Source organism: Leptonotus elevatus, chromosome 3 (assembly GCF_054856555.1).
Source record: "Leptonotus elevatus isolate MCC_2025b chromosome 3, RoL_Lele_1.0, whole genome shotgun sequence".
Lineage (NCBI taxonomy): Eukaryota > Metazoa > Chordata > Actinopteri > Syngnathiformes > Syngnathidae > Leptonotus > Leptonotus elevatus.
In genome coordinates this window covers 29,719,585-29,744,284 of record NC_141241.1, presented here as the reverse complement: position 1 = coordinate 29,744,284, position 24,700 = coordinate 29,719,585, and the positions used below count along the sequence as shown (strand labels likewise).

The 24,700-nt window shown below is 40.8% G+C and overlaps 1 protein-coding gene across 4 annotated transcripts in view; it reads left to right on the top strand.

The window, feature by feature from the left end:
* The window catches only part of tmc3 (transmembrane channel like 3), a 191,466-nt gene that overhangs the window by 104,694 nt on the left and 62,072 nt on the right, over positions 1 to 24,700 (top strand). For all 4 annotated transcript variants that reach the window (XM_086071899.1, XM_086071898.1, XM_086071900.1 and 1 more), the window contains 3 exons: positions 15,181 to 15,328; positions 15,424 to 15,467; positions 15,669 to 15,816. In XM_086071899.1, coding sequence (XP_085928025.1) covers positions 15,181 to 15,328; positions 15,424 to 15,467; positions 15,669 to 15,816 — 340 coding nt within the window. The remainder of the gene's footprint in view (positions 1 to 15,180; positions 15,329 to 15,423; positions 15,468 to 15,668; positions 15,817 to 24,700) is intronic.

The window sequence follows — 24,700 nt, the reverse complement described above, 5'->3', positions numbered from 1 at the left end:
GCTAAAATGGTTAATGTCAAATTGTATATACATATAAACTGCAATTTAAAAGGATATAGGACGGAACCTCCAAAGCCGAATGCCCTAAATGTTGTACAGTTTGGAATTTAACCATCCAGCCTTTTTTTTATCGCTTAGCCAGGCGTCGGTTTGTGGGGGCAGCAGCCTTACAACAATGACAATGTTAGTAGCTGTCATCAGGCCTGGACTGTCATCAAATATGTGAAATTTTAACAAGACATGATCATCTGGGTCTACTTACACCAATGTTTGTTTTCACAGCAATGGAAAGACATTGGTGGTGGACAAGACATTTTTGGAGGTCCTGGTCTATTACATATACTTACAACATTTCGTAGATCTTGGTGAAATGTACAACCAGGGCTGATTTGTTAAAAATTTGTAGGGGGTGCTAGTGAGTTACTTTTTTTTTATTATAAGAAAACAAAAAATATAGCTGAATTTGCCAGGCCCGGCGTGTGGAAAGTTTCATGAGTTTTCATACATGTTCAAACTCAAAATCAGTATTGATTTCTTGACGTACAGCACATTTTGACGGCAACAGCTTTTCACAAAAACTCACCTATTTCTTGTTTTTAATATCATGAAGGCCTAAACACACTTGTGACAACTAGCTGGTGTTACCACTATGATGAAAAATAAGTTCATACATGTCTTCAGGCCTGGACTCTCATCAAATATGTGGAATTTTGAGAAGATAGGAACATGTGGGTCAAGTTCCAACAGCTTTTATTGTCATGGTGACTCATCGGACTCTTTGGTACCATACAGAGCCATATATAGAGAGAGTTTGGCCAACTGAAAACATGTACGCCATGTTGCCACCCTCGGCAACTCATGTTAATTTTCTGAAAACAGATATAAGTATGCCACATGAAATATTCAAAACATTATTTTCCCATTATTAGCAAATCTTAAATAAGTATACAAGTAAATAAACTTAACATCAATAAATAAATAACAGGATGTAGGTAAATGAGTGAGTGAATAAGTAAGCAAGTAAATAAAAAAATTAACACATTTAAATAAATAAATAAGCATCAATTTCGTAATACAAATACATCTTCTGAAATGTTGCATTCACGTCGTCAATCATTCACATATCGCAAGAAAACTAACTGTATACCTTAAACAGTACTACATGTATCATATTAAAGGCAGATACACTCAGAATTACCTTTCTCAGACTCAGAGTATCATAAAATCTTCCAAAAATGTACATGTATTGGTAAGAGACTCTTCAAAACAACTTTGCACTGCGAGAATTCACCTTAAGCGTTTTACTGCCGCCCTAATGAAAGTCGCAGCAGCAGGGTAGCAACGTGGCGTCCATATGTCATGTGACCAGCAGCTGATCAATCACAGTGTAGTAGCTCTGAAACCGAGTTGGCTAAACTCTCTCTCCAATCCAATCAATCTATTTAAAATGAAATCTTGACCAAGGCCAAAGAGAAACCTTGTGGAGACTAAACATTAATATACTGAATCAAATGAAGGACATTGTTGAATATTTGGAGCACAATGATAATGGTGAGATTTCTCCTCCGATATTGTGGGACACATGTAAGGCAGTACTCAGAGGCAAATTGATAGGATATGGTGCTTACTTAAGGAAGAGAGGTCAAGAGGAATTAGATGGGTTACAAAAAAAGCTTAGTATATTAGAACAAAAACAAAGATGAAGATAATGATGCAATGGTTGGAGAACAGATCAGGGTGAAAAAGAATAAAATAAATGAGATCTTATCAAAAGGACATACAAAAGAAAATTATTTTCACAGCAAAAATACTATGAGGGGGGCGGGAAAGCTAATAAATTACTAGCATATAGACTGAAAAAACAACGAGAGGAGCAATACACAAAGTAAAAAAAATCCAGTCTCAAAAATTATGCATTATAAATTAATGAAATACAAAATTCCTTTAAACAATATTATCAAAAATTATATACCCAACCTCGGGTTTCAGGGGAGGGATTGAATGACTTTTGGAAGGAAATTAACATTTCCCCCAATTGACTAACAAGCAGAAAAATAGTCCTATAGCCAGAATTTCAGAGAAAGAACAAAGTTCGGCTATAGCAAACCTTTAGCCTAACAAGGCAGCGGACCAGATGGTTTTTTCGGGTTATGGTATAGAAGTATGGTGACGTCAGTGATTCCTATGCTACAGTCAACATTCAATTGGATATTGGAGGGAAATGCTGTCCCTCCCCTCCTGAAGGGAAGCAGTGATATCGCTGATCCCAAAGGAGAGAAGGTATGGGGATGAATGTAGTAATTATAGACCGGTGAGTGTCCTGAATCAGGATTACAAAATATTTACCCATATACCAGGTAGAAGATTGGAGAAAATACTACCAGGAATTATTGACCTAGACCAGACAGGTTTTATACGTGGGAGACAGACTCAAGACATTATTAGAAGGACTTAACATAAAATCAGCTATATAAAGGAGGTCAATTTGGAGGCAGTGTTGGTAGGGCTGGATGCTGAAAAAGCATTAAATTCCGTAAATTGGCCCTTTTTATTTGGAGTCTAGGAGAAATTTTGATTCCATGATACCTTTATTAGGACATTACAAAATCTTTATTCGTATCCTCGGGTACAAATAAAAGTAAATGGGGGACTGTCACAGTTTTTTGTTCTAGAACGAGTAACAAGGCAGGGGTGTCCACTAAGCCCCTTCTTATTTGATATATTTATAGAGCCGTTGAGCCAATGGATTAAAAGTAATAAAGATATCAAGGAAATAGTAGTTTGAGGAGGGGAACAACAATTAGCATTGTTTGCAGAGGATGTATTGGTGTACATATCAGATTCAGAGCAGTCCCTGATACAGTTATTTTCCACCCTAGAATAGTATGGACTACATTCAGACTATAAATTGACACAGTTTCTGAGCTATAACTATACACCCTCAGCTACTTTGAAAGAGAAGCTCATATTGAAGTGGGATGCAGAATCAATTACTTATTTCAGAATAACTTCGGATATCTTCCCCTCCGAAAGGGAGCAAGACACATGGGGCGTAATAACTCAGTCAGTTTTTTGGTAATTTATTGCAATTTCAAGCAGCAGGTTATTAGTAACCCGCCCCCATCGATTCTTACTATACACATCAGACATATACATTGATTATGATAGTCATTGATTCATATCGTTATCAATCCAAGACTTAAGTCTGTACACTCCTCGCTCAGTTCATCTTGAGTAATGTCTATGTATAAATGGCAGCTAGTACCAATCATTTGGAATTGTTAAATTGGTTCCCGGACACCACCAACGGGCCCACCCAAACAGGCGATCAGCCAAGGCGAGCGCATGCCCGTTCACCAGTAGCGGCTTCGCTGACCTTGGATCAGCTTTCACACATGTTGTGGCTTCCAGAAGAGTAGATCGGCTTGCATTCTGCTCATTGCGTCCAAAGCAATGTTCACTCCATTCTGGTCAGGTTAGCCACCACTGTTGCCAGCATTCGATGATGCTTAGATCTTGATACTCCTGAGCGCTCACCAAGGCCAGCCCACCCAGCTGAGTAGCCCCCGCTAGCCGCAACCCAAAACCATGTTCACCAACACCATTGTAACTATTTACAGCAGATACATTGCAGCCACAATACAACATTATCACGACAGCCTTGCACGTTACAACAAATGTCCATGTGTTTTTATAGTCAGGAACCCAGTTGCTGCCAGCAGGATTGAGCAGACTACATCAAACGACACCGTAATCACCAACTCCTCAAGATTCACCTCCAATGGGCACTAAGGGTTAATATTCGGATTCACTGCATGCCAGTGGGTTAATTCTATAGGTGCCCCCAGTTGGAAGCGAAAAGCACATCTGAATGTGCGCTGGATCCACAATTAATCCCAAATCTCTGAGTTGAGTTGTCACTTGCTGTTCGACAGTCTCGTTCGCTGAAGCTTAGTCAGAATCAACTTCACTTGTGCTGGCCGCAGCTCTCGCCCGAGGGCTGCGGCACGGTCTAATCTGGATACCTGTAACCATCACATCGTTGATTCAAAGATTCTGTTCAAAGTCATCCACTTTTTGTTCCAAGGTGACAATGCGTTGATCTTTTTCTTGTGTCTCTTTCTTCAACTCCTGAATTTTTTTCATTTCAAGTATTTCGGTGACTATTTATTTGAGTTTTGCAAGAGAAGATTTTAAAAACCAAAATAAAACAATAAAAAAATCTAAAGGAGAGAGGGAGTTAAAATCAGTCTCCTTTTTTAAGACGAGAGAGTGCTAACCTTCTCCTCAGGGACGCAGCTATGATAGCGGAAGTCATTTTCGGCGGGGGCCCGGCCTTGACTCGTTAATCCGCAGCTCCTCGGGTGATCCTGTCACTACGGTTAGGCAGGGCCTACAGAGACAAGGATAGGAGGCAGTACAAGGGAAAAAAATCCGTGTGCTGCTGTTGTGGTCCTCGCTGGGCCACCAGGTGTCACTTGCTGAAAGATACTCACAGCCCAGACAGGGCTTCTCGCCCAACCGCTGTGGTCGTGTAATGATGGAACACCTTTCAGTCCTTGCCACTGCCCCCAAACAGTTTGTCGTCATTTGCCCTCTTAGCCGGCCGGTCTGTCGTCCACTGTCCACGGTCCTCTCTCCTGTTCCCCTGTCCCTCAACTTGTCCGCTCCTTGTTCGTCTGTCTGTTCCCCATGTCCCTCTGTCCGTTTCCTCCCTTTTTCCCCATGTCCATCTACCTGAGTCTTTAAAAAGCCATTGCGCAAGCCTTCGATTCGTTAAAAAGACAACCCAGTAGGGGTGGGACAGAGCTGCACAGGTGCAGGCAATCGTGGTTCATTAGGTGTGAATTAGGTTGGAAGTCCATAAAAAAACAAATGCACTGCAACTAAAACAAAACACAGCAAGACAAAATACAACAAAATAACACAAGAAAAAGTCAAATTATGTAAACCCATGAATTAAAAAAAATACTTCCACCTTATGACACGTCCGCAAATGTTCCGAAAGTGGAGAATGCTTCTCATCTGAAGAAGAGGATGACATTTCAAATCTGCGAGATGACTAAGGCCCTCACACTGCAGGCAAATGCGACCCAGATCAGATTTTTTTTTGCCCAAATGCGACCTATATCTGACTTTTTTATGTCAGTCTGAACGGCTCAATACCAATTTTTTCATATCTAACCTGGGTCACTCTTATATGTGGTCTTAGATCGGATATATATCCAAATTTTTGCAATGCGACCGCAGTCTGAATGGCCAGGTCGCATATATGACATTATCAAAAGTGCAATATGCACTCCACGCGGGCGGGGGCATTAAGCGTGATGCTTGATTTATGCTTGACGCACCCTTGAGGTCTGCACGGCTCGGGAGACATCACATACGGGAACCGGCAAAGTTGTTCCAAGTAACAGTTGTGACTTTATGTTTGACTTTAATTTAATCCTACTTGAAACATGAAGTAAAAAGATGACATTTGTGGTGGTGATATTAATAATTAAGCCACGCAGACGGCTCATTTATTACGTGCGGCAATGACATGACGTCATTGTTAGGGAGGAAAAAAAGAAGAGGTCGCCGTGAGTTAAGGAGCTCGAACAGGCTCGCCTCATTTTCACAAAATTTTATTTCTACCTCTTCCCGCATCACTCCTCTGTAGATATGAGATCATGATGGGAAAAATACAAGCCCTGATGACAGACTTATAAAAGTCTGTGGCCCTGACACACTGGACCATACATATTTACTTCCGCAAACACAGCACGTTGTATCTTCTTCTGCGCTTGCGGGTCACTTTGGGGACGCATTACGTCCACACAGCACACAGACTGAGGTCGCAATTAATGGGTAATCTGAATGCTTACTCAGAAAAATCGTATTTCACCCAAAAATTGGAATTGAGCATTAAGAACTGCAGTGTGAACGTAGCGTAATAAACTAAATGAATGCCTCAAATGAATGAACAATTCATGTCATCTTTCTCTGCAGTGGGCATGGAGAAAATTTGGGGGGTCTTAGGCAAGGGAAAGTACACTTGATTGATCCCAATCCATGACCTTGCATCTTCTTTGGCACCAGAAAAAACAGATGGCATACTATTCTTACATGCGTTTTCTGAATGTCATGTGGTATCAGGGTTCAATGGCAAAGGGGAAAAGACTGCATGTCAAACAAGGAATGTTTGCAATGAAACCTCAGCTGTAATGTTCTTGTGTGCAAAGAAGAAGAATTCACATTGCCTTTTATGCTAGTATCCACTTGCTGCTTTATTTTGTACTGCGTTCTAGAATAATCTCTGACAATCCCGGAAACCCCAGTCCCTTGAGGCTACACTGCCATCTATTGGCCAGCATACATCACCACATCCCCCTTCCAAACAGACAAACGCAACACAAGACCAATATTCTCTCTAAACACCATGAGTCTTGTTGGAGGATGCTTTTTCCTCCGCGTGTTCTTAATTTCGGGTAGTGAGAATGTTGGTTATCCGAATACAGGCTGGAGACGATGAACAGTTCCTTCAAAGCTTTTATTTGCAGAATATTCCGGGCACAAATGAGTTACCGACAATGGCTGTAGCAGATCACTTCAAGTGTGAAGTTAGAGAGGACTTACAGCATTCTTATACTACCAGAAGGGCGGTACCACAAAGTTTCCAGTAAACAGTTCAGTAAGGTTAACTAATAAGCCGGGCGTGCAGAGATACGCGATATCACTCAAGGACACATCTGGCCACAGAACAGCGCTCAACTGAGGAAATGAGGAAGTTGTACAGTCATGACTAAATCTGGGCAGAAGACACACTTCAATCCCCCTTTCGGACTCGAACGAGTCCGACACATGAAATGAACAAAATTAAAGAAAGGGACTCGAAAGAGTCCGACACATGAAATTAACTAAATTAAAGAAAGGTACCAGCGGCGTCATCGTCGCAGACGGCTGGCGCAACATTAAGCAAGGGTTGTGTGGAAAGATTGGACATCATCATCTTACCAGTAGAACAAGAAGCAAAAGCACGCAACAATGAAGCTCGCAAAAGAGGAATAACGCATCCGAGGCAACACAAGATAAAAAGTAACACCATGGCAACAGGGATAAAAAATTTCAACCAGATACTGTTGGTTTGGCACCGGGGAATATCCTTGTTGCTGCTGCGGTTGCTGCTGGTGCTGTGCAGGATATCCTCTCCCTTGGGGTTGGTTGTAGCCTCCTCGATTGTAGCCACGTGCAGGTTGTTGGCCTCTGCCTCTCCATCCAGATGCTTGAGGTCGCTGTCTGCAATCGCGGGCCCAATGACCAGGCCGTCAACAATTGAAGCACATGTTATGGCCACCAGGGGCGCACCTTGACCCATGAATGAACCTGCTTGATACATCATGCACTCGGAACCGACAGAGGGAGATGAGATCACAGCAAGAGCGGCTTCTTCCTGCTTTTTCAGATTTTGCAACTGCAACATAGCAAGTTGTGTTTCTGTACTTTTGTGTTTGTCTACCTTAGACTCTTTTTCTTTAGCATGTCTCCTCAAATGATGTTTAAGATGTGACAACCACCAAGATCTGGATTGGCCTCCATGGCCTGTGCCACAGACTTGGGAACGCCCTTCAAATTGGCTGCTCGTAACACTTGCGAATTCAGAGTGTAATCAGTGAGGGCCTGATCAACAAAAGCCGCGGCCTCCTCATCTGCTTTGGGAGCAAACACTAAATCTGAAATGACACACTCAGGGAGGGGAAACAAAGCGTCTAAGGCTGTAGGCAAGGTTAAGTAATTTTCTCGCGTAAGAGCCTGATTATCGGGGAGAGAAGAGAAACCTGAATTTTGCATTAGAGTGTTCAACTGTGAAAGCGGACATGATTGTGTAAGAAGAACACGGATGTCACCAGCTGTTAACATTTGTCCCGTAACCGCTCTCTGCACTGCTTGAAGCCAATTGGCACCACCAGATTATATAGGCGGAAGTTTCTGCATCAACACACTTACATCAGTGGGAGAGAAAGGTTTGTAAAATATAGCAGAGTTACCAGTGGACGGGTCAACTTTGGCTAACATGGGTGCTTGCAAGATTTGGGAACGAGTCACAGGCCGATGAGGAGGAAAAGCTGGACCTTCAGAAGATTCTTCGGGGTCTTCAGGACCTCTGGTTCGGTCCAGAACTGAGTCAGGGTGGGCACCTGAAAGATTCTGGACATGACACTTTAATTCTGCTACTTGATTCTGTAACTGAGGAATGTACAACCTGTTTTCCACTTCCCCATTCGAAGGGCCTCTAGCTGCGTGTTCCGCAGCGTTGACAGCAACTTCCTGTTCTCTTTTCAGTCGGGCTGCTTCTTATTCAGCGCGGAGGGCACGGTTCTGCTCTTCCTTGGCAGCCAAACGGGACAACTTTAACGCACATCCCATCGCCATCATTCTTGCTCTCGCTTTCATTTCCACAACTTTCTTAGCATTCTCTCTCACCTTTCTACCTTTTGGAGACAACCTGTTCGTTTTTTTCACTTCCAATTTTAGAGCCGCTGCTCTTTTAACACAAGCTTTTTCCGTTTTTCCCATTAATGTCACCAAATACGCAGTTGAAGACATTGGAGGAAACCATCCATTCTCGCAACACTTCCTCATCCATTTTTTTAACTGTTCTTTCTCACTCTCTCGTTCCTTTTCAGGCAATCCTCCCACGCACACATCACATGCATTCTTCACTTGTTCACTTAGCAACACTTGTTCAGAATGGTTTGGTATTTGCCGCAAATCTAACCATTCACTTTCCCTATCAAACTCTCCCTCCATTTTGTTTTAAATCGACTCCCCTCTCTCTCGCTCCTTTTTTATTATTTTTTAATTTTTTAAATGTTCGAACCTCTTTGTTATCTTACAAGAATTCGATACTACTCAAACAAAAGTACTCAAACCTTAATTTAGCAAAAGCACTCGATCCTCTTATACAGAAGTACCCGATATCCTACCAGGGTACTCGAATCTTTATTCCAAAGGTGAACACCCGATTCATTTTTCTTCAAAAGTATTGTTAAAATAATCTTATTTTTTGGAGGAATTCTAGTTTGTAGGATACTTGACAGAACGAAACAACCTCTCCTAAAATAAAATTACAATTGCGCATTTCACTGTTCATCCAGCCACAATTTATCTTTTTAGAATACCAATTCAAAGCGTAATTCCTACCTCGATTTCAGCCAACAGACAGAAGATCAATTTGGAGGATAAATGTCCTCTTACCTTGTCAATTTGTTGGGCGCCCGATGTTCTGTCTGTCGACCAACACCTCAGTCCGAAATCACGTTGGGGTCACCAATTGTTGGAGGATGCTTTTTCCTCCGCGTGTTCGTTTAATTTCGGGTAGTGAGAATTTTGGTTATCCGAATACAGGCTGGAGACGATGAACAGTTCCTTCAAAGCTTTTATTTGCAGAATATTCCGGGCACAAATGGGTTATAGACAATGGCTGTAGCAGATCACAAGTGCGAAGTTACAGAGGACTTACAGCATTCTTATACTACCAGAAGGGCGGTACCACAAAGTTTGCAGTAAACAGTTCAGCAAGGTTAACTGATAAACCGGGCGTGCAGAGATATGCAATATCACTCAAGGACACATCTGGCCACAGAACAGAGCTCAACTGAGGAAATGAGGAAGTTATACAGTCATGACTAAATCTGGGCAGAAGACACACTTCAGTCTCTTAGGGCGCACTCACACTAGGGCCATTGTACCGTGCCCAAGCACGCTTGCTGCTAAAGTCCGGTAGTGTGAGCGCTATCGATCCGCGCCTGAGTACGGTTCGGATCCCCAGTTTTGCACGACTTGGAAAGGTGGGCCAGAGAACAGTATTGTTGGCCGCACAGCCGCGGTGAGTAGTTGCCGCGCGAAACGTAACCATGGCGTACGTACGTGTGACCTATATAGCGAGCGACCAGAACTGATGTTGTTGTTTTTTTACATAAATAAATGAAAGCTTAAACATGTTCAATAAGCTTCTCAGGTGGCCTCCGTCGTCGGGTAGATCGTCTGAGTGATGCAGTCATTGAGGCTGGTGAGGACAGCACATCACGATGAACATCAGATGCAGCTTCCTCTTGCTGTTCCGATCCAGCTCCCTGAGCCTCCCTCAGGTTGACTCTCAACATCACACATTTTCTTCTCCTGTTACTTTTAAGGACTTGTCCATTCTCCGTCTCGATAAAAAGATCTGGGGCTGACTTCCTCAAGGACCACCGCCTTTCCGTACCAACGCTCAAGGTCCCTCAATCCTCACATTTCCTTCCTGTAGAGGTGCAAGATGTTTTGCAGTTTTGTCATATTTGAATTTCTGTTTGTGCTTAAGCTTCATCATTTTGGCATTCAGCTCAATGTTTTCATTATTCTTGTGCTCTGGAATAAATGGAAGTGTGGTCGGAGATGATCCACACTCCAAAGCTGCAGCACGATAATACAGCAAAGACAGATTCGGATCAGGACCACAGTCGCTAACCTTTTTTACCAGTCTCTTGACAACATGTTTCACAATTCTGTATCATCTCTTCTATGTCTTTGTTAATGCCTGGCCAATAAACTGCCTCCATTGCCCTCATTTTACATTTTTCCACACCCAGGTGTCCCTCATGTATACATAGAAGTCCTGGTGCATGAATTGTGGTATGACTAGCCTATTTTGTCGCAGCAGTCCATCAGTCATTCACAAATCTGTTCGCACTGGATAGAAACCTGGACAGACTCCTTTTCTCTAACCATGTTGGACACAATGAGACATTTTCTGTAGGATAGGATCCTGGGCCTTTTCCTGTACAATTTGCTGCAACATGACATCTGATGTGGGCAGTGTGGCATTCACCATGTCAATGTGTGTTTCCACTTCATCTGTGACAGGACTGGCAAGGACATTCCTGCTTGGAGCTGGTGCTCATGATAAAGCATCAGCTAGCACAATTTACTTCCCTGGTGTGTAGATCAGATTGAAATCGTACCTCTGCAGCACCATCATCATGCGCTATATTCTGGTCAAACATATCATTCAGGTTCTTTTTCTGGACGGATATTAGTGGTTTGTGGTCAGTCTCTGCAGTAAAAGTTGGTAATCCATAGACATAACTATGGAACTTCCCATAGCCAAATACTAAACCCAAAGTTTCTTTCTCAATTTGGGCATAGCGTTGTTCGGTATCCGTCATCGTTCTCGATTCATATGCTACTGTTTGCCATTTGTCCTAATGCATTTGAAGCAGCACAGCACCCAAGCCATCTTTGGAGGCATCTGTGGAGATTTTAGTCGGTTTAGATGGGTCAAAGAATGCGAACACTGACGCACAGTTTCCTTTATCTTTTTCCACTCCTTTTCATGTCGAGCAGTCCACTCAAAAAATGTGTTGTGCTGTAGCAACTCCCTGAGGCCCGCTGTCTTGGAGGAAAGATTCAGAATTTACCTAGAAAGTTGATCATTCCCATGGATCGGAACACACCTTTTTTTGTCTGTGGGGACGGGCATGTCCAAGATGGCTTGCACCTTCGTCAAATCAGGCTCCACCCCTTCACTTGTCACCTTGTCTCCTAAGAAGGTCATCTCTGTGACTCCAAAGAGACACATGTCTCTGTTCAGTTTTAATCCATTCATTTTTATTCTTTCCAAGAGCTTCTCCGACCTTTGAGGATGTTGTTGTTTTGTTTTGCCCCACACTACCAAATCATCGATGTTAGACTCTGGTGCCGTCAAGCCCTTCTATCATAGACTCCATTGCTCTATGGAAGATCTCAGGGGCTGATTTAATGCCAAAGGGTAGCCGCAAGAAACAGTAACCCAAACGGTGTGTTAAACGTGGTATACTTGCTGCTTTCTGGGTCAAGCCTCAGCTGCCAGAACCCGTGAGAGGCATCCAGTTTGCTAAAGAACTTAGCACCAGTCATGTCACTCAAAATTTCTTCTCGTTTTGGAATTTCGTTGTGTTTTCTTTTGATGTTTTCCTTTAAGTCTTTGGGATCAATACAGACTCTTAAAGCAGCTGTATTGTTTTTGACACAAGTGATGGAGTTCACCCAATCAGTGGGCTCTTCTACACGCTCAATGACGCCCATTTGAGTCATTCTTTCAAGCTCTATTTTAAAGCCAGCTCTGAGTGGCGTTGGTACTCTCCTTGGGGCATGCACTACTGGCCTGGCATCATATTTGAGCTGAATTTTGTACATGTAAGGCAATGTACCATGTCCTTTGAAGACAGACTGAAACTTGTCCACGATGTTTTTACTGCTCTCGCTGGGTTGCTGCTCTGGTTTTTTTTCCTTATTTAACAACTTCCATGTTGTCAGTGTTTATCTGATATAATCTCTTTACGAGACCTAGGTCTTCTGATGCTTTCTCACCAAAAAGTGACTCATGTCCATCTGGCACAATAGTAAATAACAGGTTGTGATGTTTGCCTTTTGCTGTCACTTTAAGTTTGTAGCCACCTTTTGTATGTATGAGCTGATTATAAGCCTTCAGGGGCGTGGCTTTTTCAGTATGGCTTTTTGGCTTCACTGTGAGTGTCTTGAAATCTTTCTCGCTGATTAAATTTGTTTTGGCACCTATATCAATTTTAAAGGTCACTATTGTCCCATTAAACATGAGCGGAGCTGTCCTTTTGTCACTTGATACTGCATTTACAGGCTGTTTGGGACCATGTTTCCTTGCAGGCAAATAACTGGCATCTTCATCAGGTGACACCATCTTTATGAAAAATGTTTCACTCAAATTGTCACTGTCATCTGAGTCCTGCTGCACTGTACATTCTTTCCTGGATAGACACATTCTAGCGTAATGATTTTTTCCTTTACATTTAGCACGTCTTTCCATATGCAGGGCATTGTCTTGGTCCATGTGTTTCTCCACATCTTTTGCAACTGAACACATCTTTCTCCTTGTTTTTATTCCTGGTGTCACTACCATTATATTTGCTAGGGTGTTTTCCTTTCATTAACACCGCATCCACAGCCAAATTTTCTTGTTGCAGCTCACCATGGTCAGGTTCTCCGAAAGCGAGCACGTGTTTCCTCACAATTTCACTAGCTTGGCATAGTTTTATAGCACTGTCCAACGTGAGGTCTGTCACCCTCAGCAGCTTTTCTCTTAGCATCTTATCATTTGTACCAAACACTATTTGGTCTCTTATCATAGAGTCTCTGAGATCGCCAAAATTACATGACTGTGCTTCAATCTTGAGGTCTGTAAGAAAATGATCAATTTACTCTTCCTGTTGCCGCAAGCGTGAGCGAAAGACATACCTCTCGTATGTTTCATTTTTCTTTGTCATGCAGTGTTCATCAAATTTTTTCAAGACCTCTTCAAAATTATCTTTATCTTCGGGTTGTGCAAACACAAAGGTGTTGAAGACTTCTATTGCCTCCAGACCGGCAATGGTGAGCAGTAAGGCTATTTTCCTACCCTCTGCTCTTCTCTCCCTTCCGATAGTCGCGAGGTAGAGCAAAGATTGCTGCTTGAAAGTCCTCCAACTTGCATCCACGTTTCCAGTCAATTTCAAATGACCTGGCGGTTATACTGCATCCATTTTGCTGTGTTGCAAAACCCCACATTACCATGTAATGTTCTTGTGTGCGAAGAAGAAGCATTCACATTGCGTTTCATGCTAGCATCCACTGGCTGCTTTATTTTGTACTGACTTCTAGAATAATCTCTGACAATCCCGAAACCCCGGTCCCTTGAGGCTACACTGCCATCTATTGGCCAGCATACATCACTACTTCAGCTACTTTTGCTAAACTCAGTGAGTGTCCATCTGAAATTAAGAAATGTGATCTACGCGTTGTAGAGAATCTGTTGCTTTGATGTATACAGGACTCTAAATTAACACCCGCCAACCCGGTCATAAATACATTTTTTCGACAATTTGGCTAGTAATGCGAGAGGCATAGACCTTTTTCATAAAACCTGGAAGTTAAGTGATCGTGATTGATCAACCAGGGCCATGTAGCTCATTTACCCATAGCTCTAAACAGATTTGTGAATAATGATTAAACTTGGCTATATTCTAATGGTAATTGCTGCAAAACGGAAACAGATAGAAATATATATTTTTTTCCTGATGAAAGAGGAGACAAATCTTTCTTTTGGTAGGTTCCATGTTTTTATAGCAATAGAATATAATATTCTGTGGGCCTTGCAAAATCTGTCAAAATCCAGTACAACAACTGGGAGCTGAGGGGGTTACTTGAAAATGGCTTGGAGTGAACATGGAGTTTTGACAGTTGTCATCATATTTTCGGACCAAAGCACCGTTCCGGATCGTTCCAGTCCCGAATTACCGGAATGTACTTCTGGCCCACTTTTACCCGATTGTATAAGTAAAATAATGATGCTATCAAATTTATTCTGGACAAAATATTAACTTTTTACTACTACTAAATGGCTCAGTGAGTCAAGTAGCCTTTAATAATAATAGTAATAATTCCTTAAATGTGTAAGCGCCTTTCAAGACCCTGTATGACGCTGTACAACAGTTACAAAAAAACTACATTTAAAACAAAATTCTACAGCTAAAATATATTTATGACTAAAAAAAACTAATAAAATATCAAGAGCAGTGTGGTTATATTGTGTAGGCGATCTTAAATAGGTGAGTTTTTAGTTTGGATTTGAAACTGGTCAAGGAGGGTGAATTGCGGAAATCAGGAGGCAAGTAGTTCCAAAGCTAGAACATTTCCACAGCAACATTCATGCCAAATACCATGCTTGTATCACAAAGTGCAGATTTCTACCCAAAATCCTCATTTACCAGCTCCACTATACCGTTTTCTAATAGCTGTTAGTTGTTTATATACAGTTAATGTGACAGTTTGTTGCTGGAATTAATTCAATTTACATTGGTTCCTATGGGGAAAATAGTTTTGAAACTCAAGCAACTTGCCAGTGTCACAGTATAATAATGTGGTTTTGCATTATGGTTGTGCAAAGAGTACTTTGATTTGGAGAATGAATCATGTTTGACTTTGGAGGTTCTGTCGTATCTCTAAGCGAAAGCCTTTTTATATTTCTCACCAATCACAGTTCTTTGTCACTCATAGTCATTCCTTCAATTATACTGTATTTTCTAGCCTTATGGTAATGTGAAAGAAACATTTACAGTATTTTTCTACTACCTATTTGCGATCCTTTTAACTGTCATAATATTTATTTAGAATGGCCAAGAATTCCCGACTAAGTCTAGCCAGTGCTTCTGATGAAAACTTCACATTCTGCTGGAGGGTATTTTGTGCTTGGGATTACTTGATTGGAAATCCAGAGGCTGCAGAGAGCAAAGGAGCAGCAATCGTCAACAACATCAGGGTCAGACTGTTCAATAATTGTTCTCAATATATTGATAATATAAGATTATGTTGCATTTTATACTCCAACATTCACAGTCAGTGTTTTCATTACAGGAAGCCATTGTTGAAGAACAGGAAAAGAAGAAAGATACCAGTCTGTAGGTATCCTGTCGTATTTCATCTGTTACAAAATGAGTTTTTGTTGTACTTCTTCTGATACATTTTGATGCAACATTTAATATGAAAAATACTACAGTACAGTACTTATATACATATGATTACAACATGAGTCACTATTAACTCCCCATGTTGACTTTTGAAACTGTATTACAAAACCACGTTTCTGTGTATTTCTTCAGAGCCGTTCTGATCAGTCTGCGTTTGTTAGCCAATATCCTGGTGCTGATGTCTCTTGCCGGCAGCATCTACATCATCTACTTTGTGGTGGACCGTTCTCAGAAATTGGAGCAGGAGAAACCGGAGCTGACACTATGGGAAAAGAATGAGGTACAGAAAAGAAAAGCAGAGCAGGCATCATCATTATCATTATATTAGCTTAACGAACATGCATGTAGTTTCAAGGAGTCAGTGAAAGTAGAGTACTAATCCAATGGATGAGGCAACTGGCAGTGACAACTAGCTGCTTATCATTTGATACAATTACCACATGAATAAACTGTAGCACTGACCTGATAGCTAGGAGGGAATTTGTGCAAAATCATGAAGATTGTGCACTTCTTGAAAACTTTAACATTTTTGGCAGAGTGTTAGATATCCATGGATACAAGTAGGTTTTGCCTACTAGTGGACAGTATGCATCAAATTCAAGATGGCACCCGCCAAAAAGAGAAAAGATTATAGCTCCTTGACTTCCTTTCGTCTTAAATTATTGTACAATGACACTTTTTCTTCTTGATTTGATTAAAGAAATCTAATTTTGATACAATAGTCCTGTTTTCAGCTCACTTTCATACCAAATTTATTGTTATGGTTACTGTTTGCTTAAAAATTGATCCAGCTCTCTGAAATCAAATAACATCATTCATGCCTCTAAACCCATATGTTCACCCTTAAGGAATAATTTTGAACATACCAACATTCTAGTGTGAAAAGTATTGTTTTGCAAAAGTCTTTACCAGACAGTGGCCATCGCCTATTTCTGATAATAAGTCACAAAAGGTGCAGCGATTGTTTCAGGGTTATATAAAATGCCTCAGAATGTGTTTAATCAGTTTAACCAAGCTTTGCCATAAGGTTCAGCTGGTTTTACTAGAATGTTGTAGAGTCCATTGCAAAATCTATTTAAAAAAATTACTTTTTGGCACAAATTAACTGATGTTTCATGTTATGTTTGCTTTTATGTTGTGTTTCTGTAAAGCGCTTTGTGACAGCTAAGGTTGTTTGAAAGCGCTATATAAATAAAGATGACTTGACTTGATGGGGTTTGTGCTGGTTGCACACCTTAACTCATTGGTACTTAACCTTGTTGGAGGCGCTGAACCCCATCAGTTTCCTATGCACATTCACAGAACCCTTCTTTAAAAAAAATATATATAATTTTTTTTTCTTTTCAATGTAAGGTTTACTGGTGAACAAAATGAACAGGAAGAGTGCCGTTTTCATTGAATCTGGCTCTCATCTTGAATTCAGAAAGTGTTATTCTATTCTGCATCTCCATGCAGTTTAAGTCAATTAACCTTTATTTATATAGCGACACAGCCGTAGCCGTCACAAAGTGCTTTACAGAAACATAAAATAAAACATAAACATAATATAAAACACTAACAATAATACAATCACAACATTGTCCGTGGTCTCAGATTTGGAGGTGCTGATTTTCATCCCAACCACTTCACACTCTGCTGTGAACCACTGCAACGAGAGTTGGAGATTGCTGCCTGAAGAAGACAACAGCACCACATCATCTGCAAAAAGCAGAGATGCAATGCTGAGGCCACCAAACTGGACTCCCTCAACTCCTCGGCTGCACCTAGAAATTCTGTCCATAAAATATCGTTGACAAAGGGCAACCTTGGGGCAGTGCAACCCTCACTGGATACGAATCAGACTTACTGCCAGCAATGCACTGCGGTAAAGCTAGCCGCCTCTTCTTTTTACGGAGTCAAGCCAAACTCTCTTCATTTCAAGCTCGCCCTTTCTGTTTGCACTTTTCTAGGATTTATGGTAGTATGCGCAAAGGGACACTGGCACGGAGAACAACATCCGGTTTTCAAAACAAAAGTCAGATTTTCAAAATAAAATGTTACTGACAAGCAGTTTACTTTTACTTTCAGATTATTATTATTTTTTTTTAAATGGAAAACAGTTTATTCAGTATAATACATCAATCATTTACATTTCATTGGGTATGCACTCTTTTGGAGCCGATAAGGTCCATGACCTGGTATTGAGTTGCAACGTTAATATGTACAGTATTAAGTTCATTGAAAATAATAGAAGGGTTGAAATTGAGAAAAAAGAGGTGTGCATCATCCAGCCGACATGCCACTATGATGTAGTACTGATTTTGGGTCAAAAGGTCACATGACCTGGAAGCTATTGAGAAAAATGCACATTTTTGCGGAAAAAAAATCATTAAAAATAATTAAAGATCTAAAATGAAAAAAATAAGAGGTGTGCAACATCCTGCAGACATGCCACTATGATACAGCACTGATTTGGGGGTCAATAGGTCACGTGACCTGGAAGCCATTGAGTAAAAATGCTTTTTTTTGTTGATTTTTTTGAAAATTGAAAATAATTGGAGACCTAAAATGAAAACGTAAGAGGTGTGCAACATCCAGCAGACATGCCCCTATGATGCAGCACTGATTTGGGGTAAATAGGTCACATGACCTGGAAGCTATTGAGCAAAAATGCTATTTTTTGTTGAAAAAAAATCTTTAATAAGGAATAGAGATCTAAAATAAAAATAAAAAAGAGGTGTGCATAATCCAGCAGACATGCCACTACAATGCAGCACTGATTTGGGGTCAATAGGTCACATGACCTGGAAGCTATTGAGCAAAAATGCTTTAAAAAAAACAAACAAATAATAATAATAATTTCAAATAATTGGAGACCTAAAATGAAAAAATAAGAGGTGTGCACCATCCAGCAGACATGCCACTATGATACAGCACTGATTTGGGGTCAATAGGTCACATGACCTGGAAACTATTGAGCAAAAATGCTAATTTTTGCAGGAAACAAATTATTAAATAAGAGGAGATCTAAAATGAAAAAATAAGAGGTGTGCAACATCCAGCAGACATGCCACTATAATGCAATTTTTGTTGAAAAAAAATCATTAAAAATAGACCTAAAATGAAAAAAAAAAGAGGTGTACAACATCCAGCAGACATGCCAAGTATGGAGGAGCAGCGTCTTTACTCTGAGTCCCTCCCGGATTACCGAGCTTCTCACCCAATGTCTAGGGAGAGCCCAGAAACCCAGGGAAGGAAACTCATTTAGACCGCTAAAAAAACCTTTGTAAAAAAATAAATAATAATAAATGAAAGAAACTACAAAGCACATGTTTATTGGCGCACAGTGATCAAATGATTATTTATTTGCACAGGTCGCACTTCCACAGTTTTGCTGCCCTTGCTCTTTTTAATTATTTTTTCACCAATGCCTAAACACTCGTGGTACCACCTCTCACATGTGCCACACTGGATCTGTAAAAAGAAAGAGGCCAAAACAAAATTTGTATCATCTATATATATATATATATATATATATATATAGATAGATAGAGAGAGAGAGAGCACAAACCAGTGTCTTCTTGTGCCGGTCCCAAGCCCGGATAAATACAGAGGGTTGTGTCAGGAAGGGCATCCGACATAAAAACTTTGGCCAAATCAAACATGCGAATCAAATATATGACTTCCATACCCCGGAATACTGTTGGTCGAAGAAGGAGAGGAGGAATTTGTTTTTGTAGGAAGAAAGAGAAGAGGAACACCAAGAGTCTATGACTGAGAGTAAGGACTTTGAATGTTGGAACTATGACAGGAAAAGGTAGAGAGCTGGTTGACATGATGCAGATGAGGAAGGTGGACATACCGTGTGTTCAGTAGACCAGGTGGAAAGGGAGCAAAGCTAGAAGTTTAGGAGCAGGGTTCAATTTATTCTATCATGGTGTAGATAGGAAGAGAAATGGAGTAGGAGTTATCGTGAAGGAGAAGTTTGTTTGGAACGTCCTGGAGGTAAAAAGAGTGTCAGATAGAGTGATGAGCCTAAAGCTAGGAATCGAAGGTGTGATGATCAATGCTGTTAGTGGGTATGCGCCACTGGTAGGATGTGATCTGGAGGAGAAGGAAAACATTTGGTTTGACCTAGATGAAATGATGCAGAGCATCCCTAGAAGTGAGAGATTTGTCATTGGTGCAGACTTCAATGGACACGTTGGTGCAGGAAACAGAGGTGATGAGGAGGTGATGGGCAAGTTTGGTATCCAGGAGAGGAACGCAGAAGGACAGATGGTGGTTGACTTTGCAAAAAGTATGGAAATGGCTGTCGTGAATACTTTCTTGCAGAGGAGGCAGGAACATGGGGTGACCTACAAGAGAGGAGGTAGGAGTACACAGGTAGACTACATCGTGTGTAGATGGTGTAATCTGAAGGAGATCAGCGACTGCAAAGTAGTGGTAAGTGAGAGTGTAGCCAGACAGCATAGGATGGTAGTGTGTAGGATGACTCTGGTGGTGAGGAAGACAAAGATGGCAAAGGCATAGCAGAGGACAAAATGGTGGAAGCTGGAAAAGGAAGAGTGTTGTATGACTTTCAGGAAGGAGTTGAGACAGGATCTGGATGGTCAGGAGATTATTCCAAATGACTGGAAAACTACAGCAAATGTGATCAGGGAGACAGGTAGGACAGTCCTTGGTGTGTCATCTGGAAGGGAAGGGGATAAGGACACTTGGTGGTGGAATGAGGAGGTACAGAAGTGGATCCAGAGGTTAGCTAAGAAGAAGTGGGACACAGAGGACTGAAGAAAGTAGACAGGAGTACAGGGAAATGCAGCATAAGGTTGGAGAGAAAGGAGGGAGAGACTGATCTATACAGGTTGGCAAGGCAAAGAGACAGAGATGGGAAGGATGTGCAACGGGTTAGGGTAATAAAGGATAGGAATGGAAGTGTGTTGACAGATGCCAGTAGTGTGATGGGAAGATGGAAATGAGGAATGGGGAAAATGAGAGCGAACGAAGAGTAGAAGAGGTGACTGTTGTGGACCAGGAAGTAGCAAAGATTAGTAAGGATGAAGTGAGAAGGGCATTGAAGAGGATGACGTGTGGAAAGGCACTCGGTCTTGATGATATACCTGTTGAAGTATGGAAGTGTCAAGGAGAGGTAGCAGTAGAATTTCTGACTGGGTTGTTCAACAGGATCTTAGATAGTGAGAAGATGCCTGAGGAATGGAGGAAAAGTGTGCTGGTGGCCGTTTTTTGGAACAAGCGAGACGTGCAGAGTTGTGGCAACTACAGAGGAATAAAGCCACACAATGAAGCTATGGGAATGAGTAGTTGAAGCTAGACTGAGGGCAGAGGTGAACATTTGTGAGCAGCAGTATGGTTTCATGACAAAAAAGAGTACCACAGATGCAGTATTTGCTGTGAGGATGTTGATAGAAAAGTACAGAGAAAGTCAGAAGGAGCTGCATTGTGTCTTTGTAGATCTGGAAAAAGTTTATGACCAGAGAGGAACTGTGCTTTTGTATGAGGAAGTCTGGAGTGGCAAAGAAGTAAGTTCAAGTGGTGCAGGACATGTATGAGGACTGTAAGACAGTGGTGAGGTGTGCTGCAGGTCTGACGGAGGAGTTCAAAGTTGAGGTGGGACTACATCAGGGATTTGCTATGGTAATGGACAGGATGACAGACAAGGTTAGACAGGAATCTCCGTGGACTATGATGTTTGCAGATGACAATGTGATCTGTAGTGAGAGCAGGTGGAGGAGAAGCTAGAGGCATGGAGGTGTGCCCTGGAAAGGAGGGGAATGAAGGTTAGCCGTAGCAAGACGGAGTATCTGTGTGTGAATAGGAGGGACTCAAGTGAAAGAGTGAGGTTACAGGGAGAAGAGACCAAGAAAGTGGAGGATTTTAATTATTTAGGGTCAACAGTCCAGAGCAATGGAGAGTGTATAAAAGAAGTGAAGAAGCGTGTGCAGGCAGGCTGGAACGGGTGGAGCAAAGTGTCAGGTGTGATGTGTGATAGAAGAGTTTCAGCTAAAATGAAAGGAAAGGTTTATAAAACTGGTTTTTTTTCAACAAAAATGAGCATTTTTTTCTCAATAGCTTCCAGGTCATGTGACCGATTGACCCTAAATCAGTGCTGCATCGTAGTGGCATGTCTGCTGGATGTTGCACACCTCTTATTTTTTCATTTTAGATCTCTACTTATTTTTAATGATTTTTTTTCAACAAAAATGAGAATTTTTGCTCAGTAGCTTCCAGTTCACGTGAGTTATTGACCCCAAATCAGTGCTGTATCATAGTGGCATGTCTTCTGGATGTTGCCCACCTCTTATTTTTTTCATTTTAGGTCTCCAATTATTAAAAAAATTGTTTTTGTATTTTTGCTCAATAGCTTCCAGGTCATGTGACCGATTGACCCCAAATCAGTGCTGCGTCATAGTGGATGTTGCACACCTCTTATTTTTTTATTTTAGATCTCCTCTTATTTTTAATGAAATTTTCCCTACAAAAATTAGCGTTTTTGCTCCATAGTTTACAGGTCATGTGACCTATTTTTAATGTTAGTTCTCCACTTTTTTTTTAATGAATTTTTTTAACACAAATTAGCATTTTTGCTCAATAGCTTCCAGGTAATTTCACCTATTGACCCCAAATCAGTGCTGCATCATAGTGGCACGTCTACTGGATGTTGCACACCTCTTATTTTTTCATTTTAGATCTCCTCTTAGTTTTTATAATTTTTTTCCTACAAAAATTATAATTTTTGCTCAATAGCTTCCAGTTCACATGACTTATTGACCCAAAATCAGTGTTATATCACAGTGGCATGTCTTCTGGATGTTGCACACTTCTTATTTTTTCATTTTAGGTCTCCAACTATTTTTAATGATTAAAAAAAAAAGTAAGTAAGTAATGAGTTTTTTTTCAACAAGAATTAGCATTTTTGCTCAATAGCTTCCAGGACATGTGACCTATTGACCCCAAATCAGTGCTGCATGGTTAGTGACATGTCTGCTTGATGTTGCACACCTTTGAATTTTTAATGTTAGTTCTCCACTTATTCTTAATGAAATTTTTTCAACAAAAATTAGCATTTTTGCTCAATAGCTTCTAGGTCATGTGACCTATTTACCTCGAATCAGTGCTGCATCATAGTGGCATGTCTTCTGGATGTTGCACACCTCTTATTTCTTCATTTTAGCTCTCCAATTATTTTTAATTAATTTTTTTCAACAACGAATAGCATTTTTGCTCAATAGCTTCCAGGTCATGTGACCTATTGACCCAAAATCAGTGCTGCATGGTAGTGGCTTGTCTGCTGGATGTTGCACACCTCTTATTTTTTCATTTTAGATCTTATCTTATTTTAAAAAAAATAATAATTGTTGCTCAATAGTTTCCAGGTCATGTGACCTATTGACCCCAAATCAGTGTTGCATCATAGTGGCATGTCTTCTGGATCTTTCACACCTCTTATATTTTCATTTCATATCTCCTCTTATTTTCAATATTTTTTGCTCAATAGCTTCCAGGTCATGTGACCTTTTGACCCCAAATTAGTGCTGGATCATATGTCGGCTCAATTTCAACTTTCCTCTCATTTTCAATGAACTTAATACTGTACATATCAACGTTCTAGTACAATACCAGGTCATGGAACCTATTTACCCCATTAAACTGCATACCCAATTAAACGTGAATTAGTGTTGTATTATACCGAATAAACTGTTTTCTATTTAAAAAAGAAAAAAATTATATTTTAAACTTCTTGTCAGTAACATTTTATTTTGAAAATCGATTTTTTTATTTTGAAAACCGGATGTCATTCTCCACGCCAGCATCCCATTGCGCATACTACCATAAATCCTATAAAGGGGCAAACAGAAAGGGCGAACTTGAAATGAAGAGTGTTTGGCTTGACTCCGTAAAAAGAAGAGGCGGCTAGCTTTACCGCAGTGCATTGCTGGCAGTAAGTCTGATTCGTATCCAGTGAGGGTTGCACTGCCTCAAGGTTGCCCTTTGTCAACGATATTTTATGGACAGAATTTCTAGGTGCAGCCGAGGAGTTGAGGGAGTCCAGTTTGGTGGCCTCAGCATTGCATCTCTGCTTTTTGCAGAAGATGTGGTGCTGTTGTCTTCTTCAGGCAGCAATCTCCAACTCTCGTGGGCGAACTTGAAATGAAGAGCGTCTTGCTTGACTCCCTAAAAAGAAGAGGCGGCTAGCTTTACAGCAGTAGCAATGCGGACCAAACTCTGACACCAATCGTACAGGGACCGAACAGCCTATATCATGGAGTTCGGTACTCCATACCCCCGAATTCCGACCTGAAATAGACCCGAAATATTAAACCTGTCAGCAAGGGATGCTCACTCCTCCTCAACTTGCTGCGTGATGCAATGCAAGTGGGGTCGCGTTTGATCTCAGGGAACTTTTTTATTTTTATTTTTTTGCCATCCTATATTCAAGCATAATTGCATATTTACTACAGAAGGTGGCAGTGGCACTTTCATTTCAGAGAATGAGCAAGGAGTATTAGTATGCAGAGGCGTGCTAATACAATTTTATAGAAAAATAATAGTTTATTAGGGGTGTACTGGTACACTAAAATCACATTTCGGTTCGGTTTAGTTTCTTGGAGGTTTCGGCTCTATATATTTTCGGTACAAAAACATAATTTTTTTTAAAACTATGTTTATTTTGAAAAAAAACCTAAACGGTACATTTAAAAAATTAATTAATAAATGAAAGCGACACATTTGAGTAATACAGTGGTGCCTCGCTACTTCACGGTTCACTTATCGCAGATTCACTATTTGTATTTGGGTTCAAAATTCCTATATTACGGGTTTATCTTGGATTGTACCTCGCTATATCGTGGATTTTCCATAGATTATTAGCCCACCACCCACCCACCTGCCCACCGGCGCCGTCCCGCACCCCTCCCGGATTTACTGTATTTTTTATTTATGCAGCTATTTTTCTTATTAGATTTACAAAGTTAACAAGTGTTAAGAAGGGTGTGGTGGCTTCTTTTTGATTTATGACTTATGCAGAAACATGATACATTGACTATGGACCAACACGGATTGACAGAAAACAAAAGACTAAATACACCAAAACAGTTGCTACTCTCCAACTACTACAGAATTCAGCAGCCCGTGTGCTGTCAAAGACCAGAAAGAAGGAGCATATT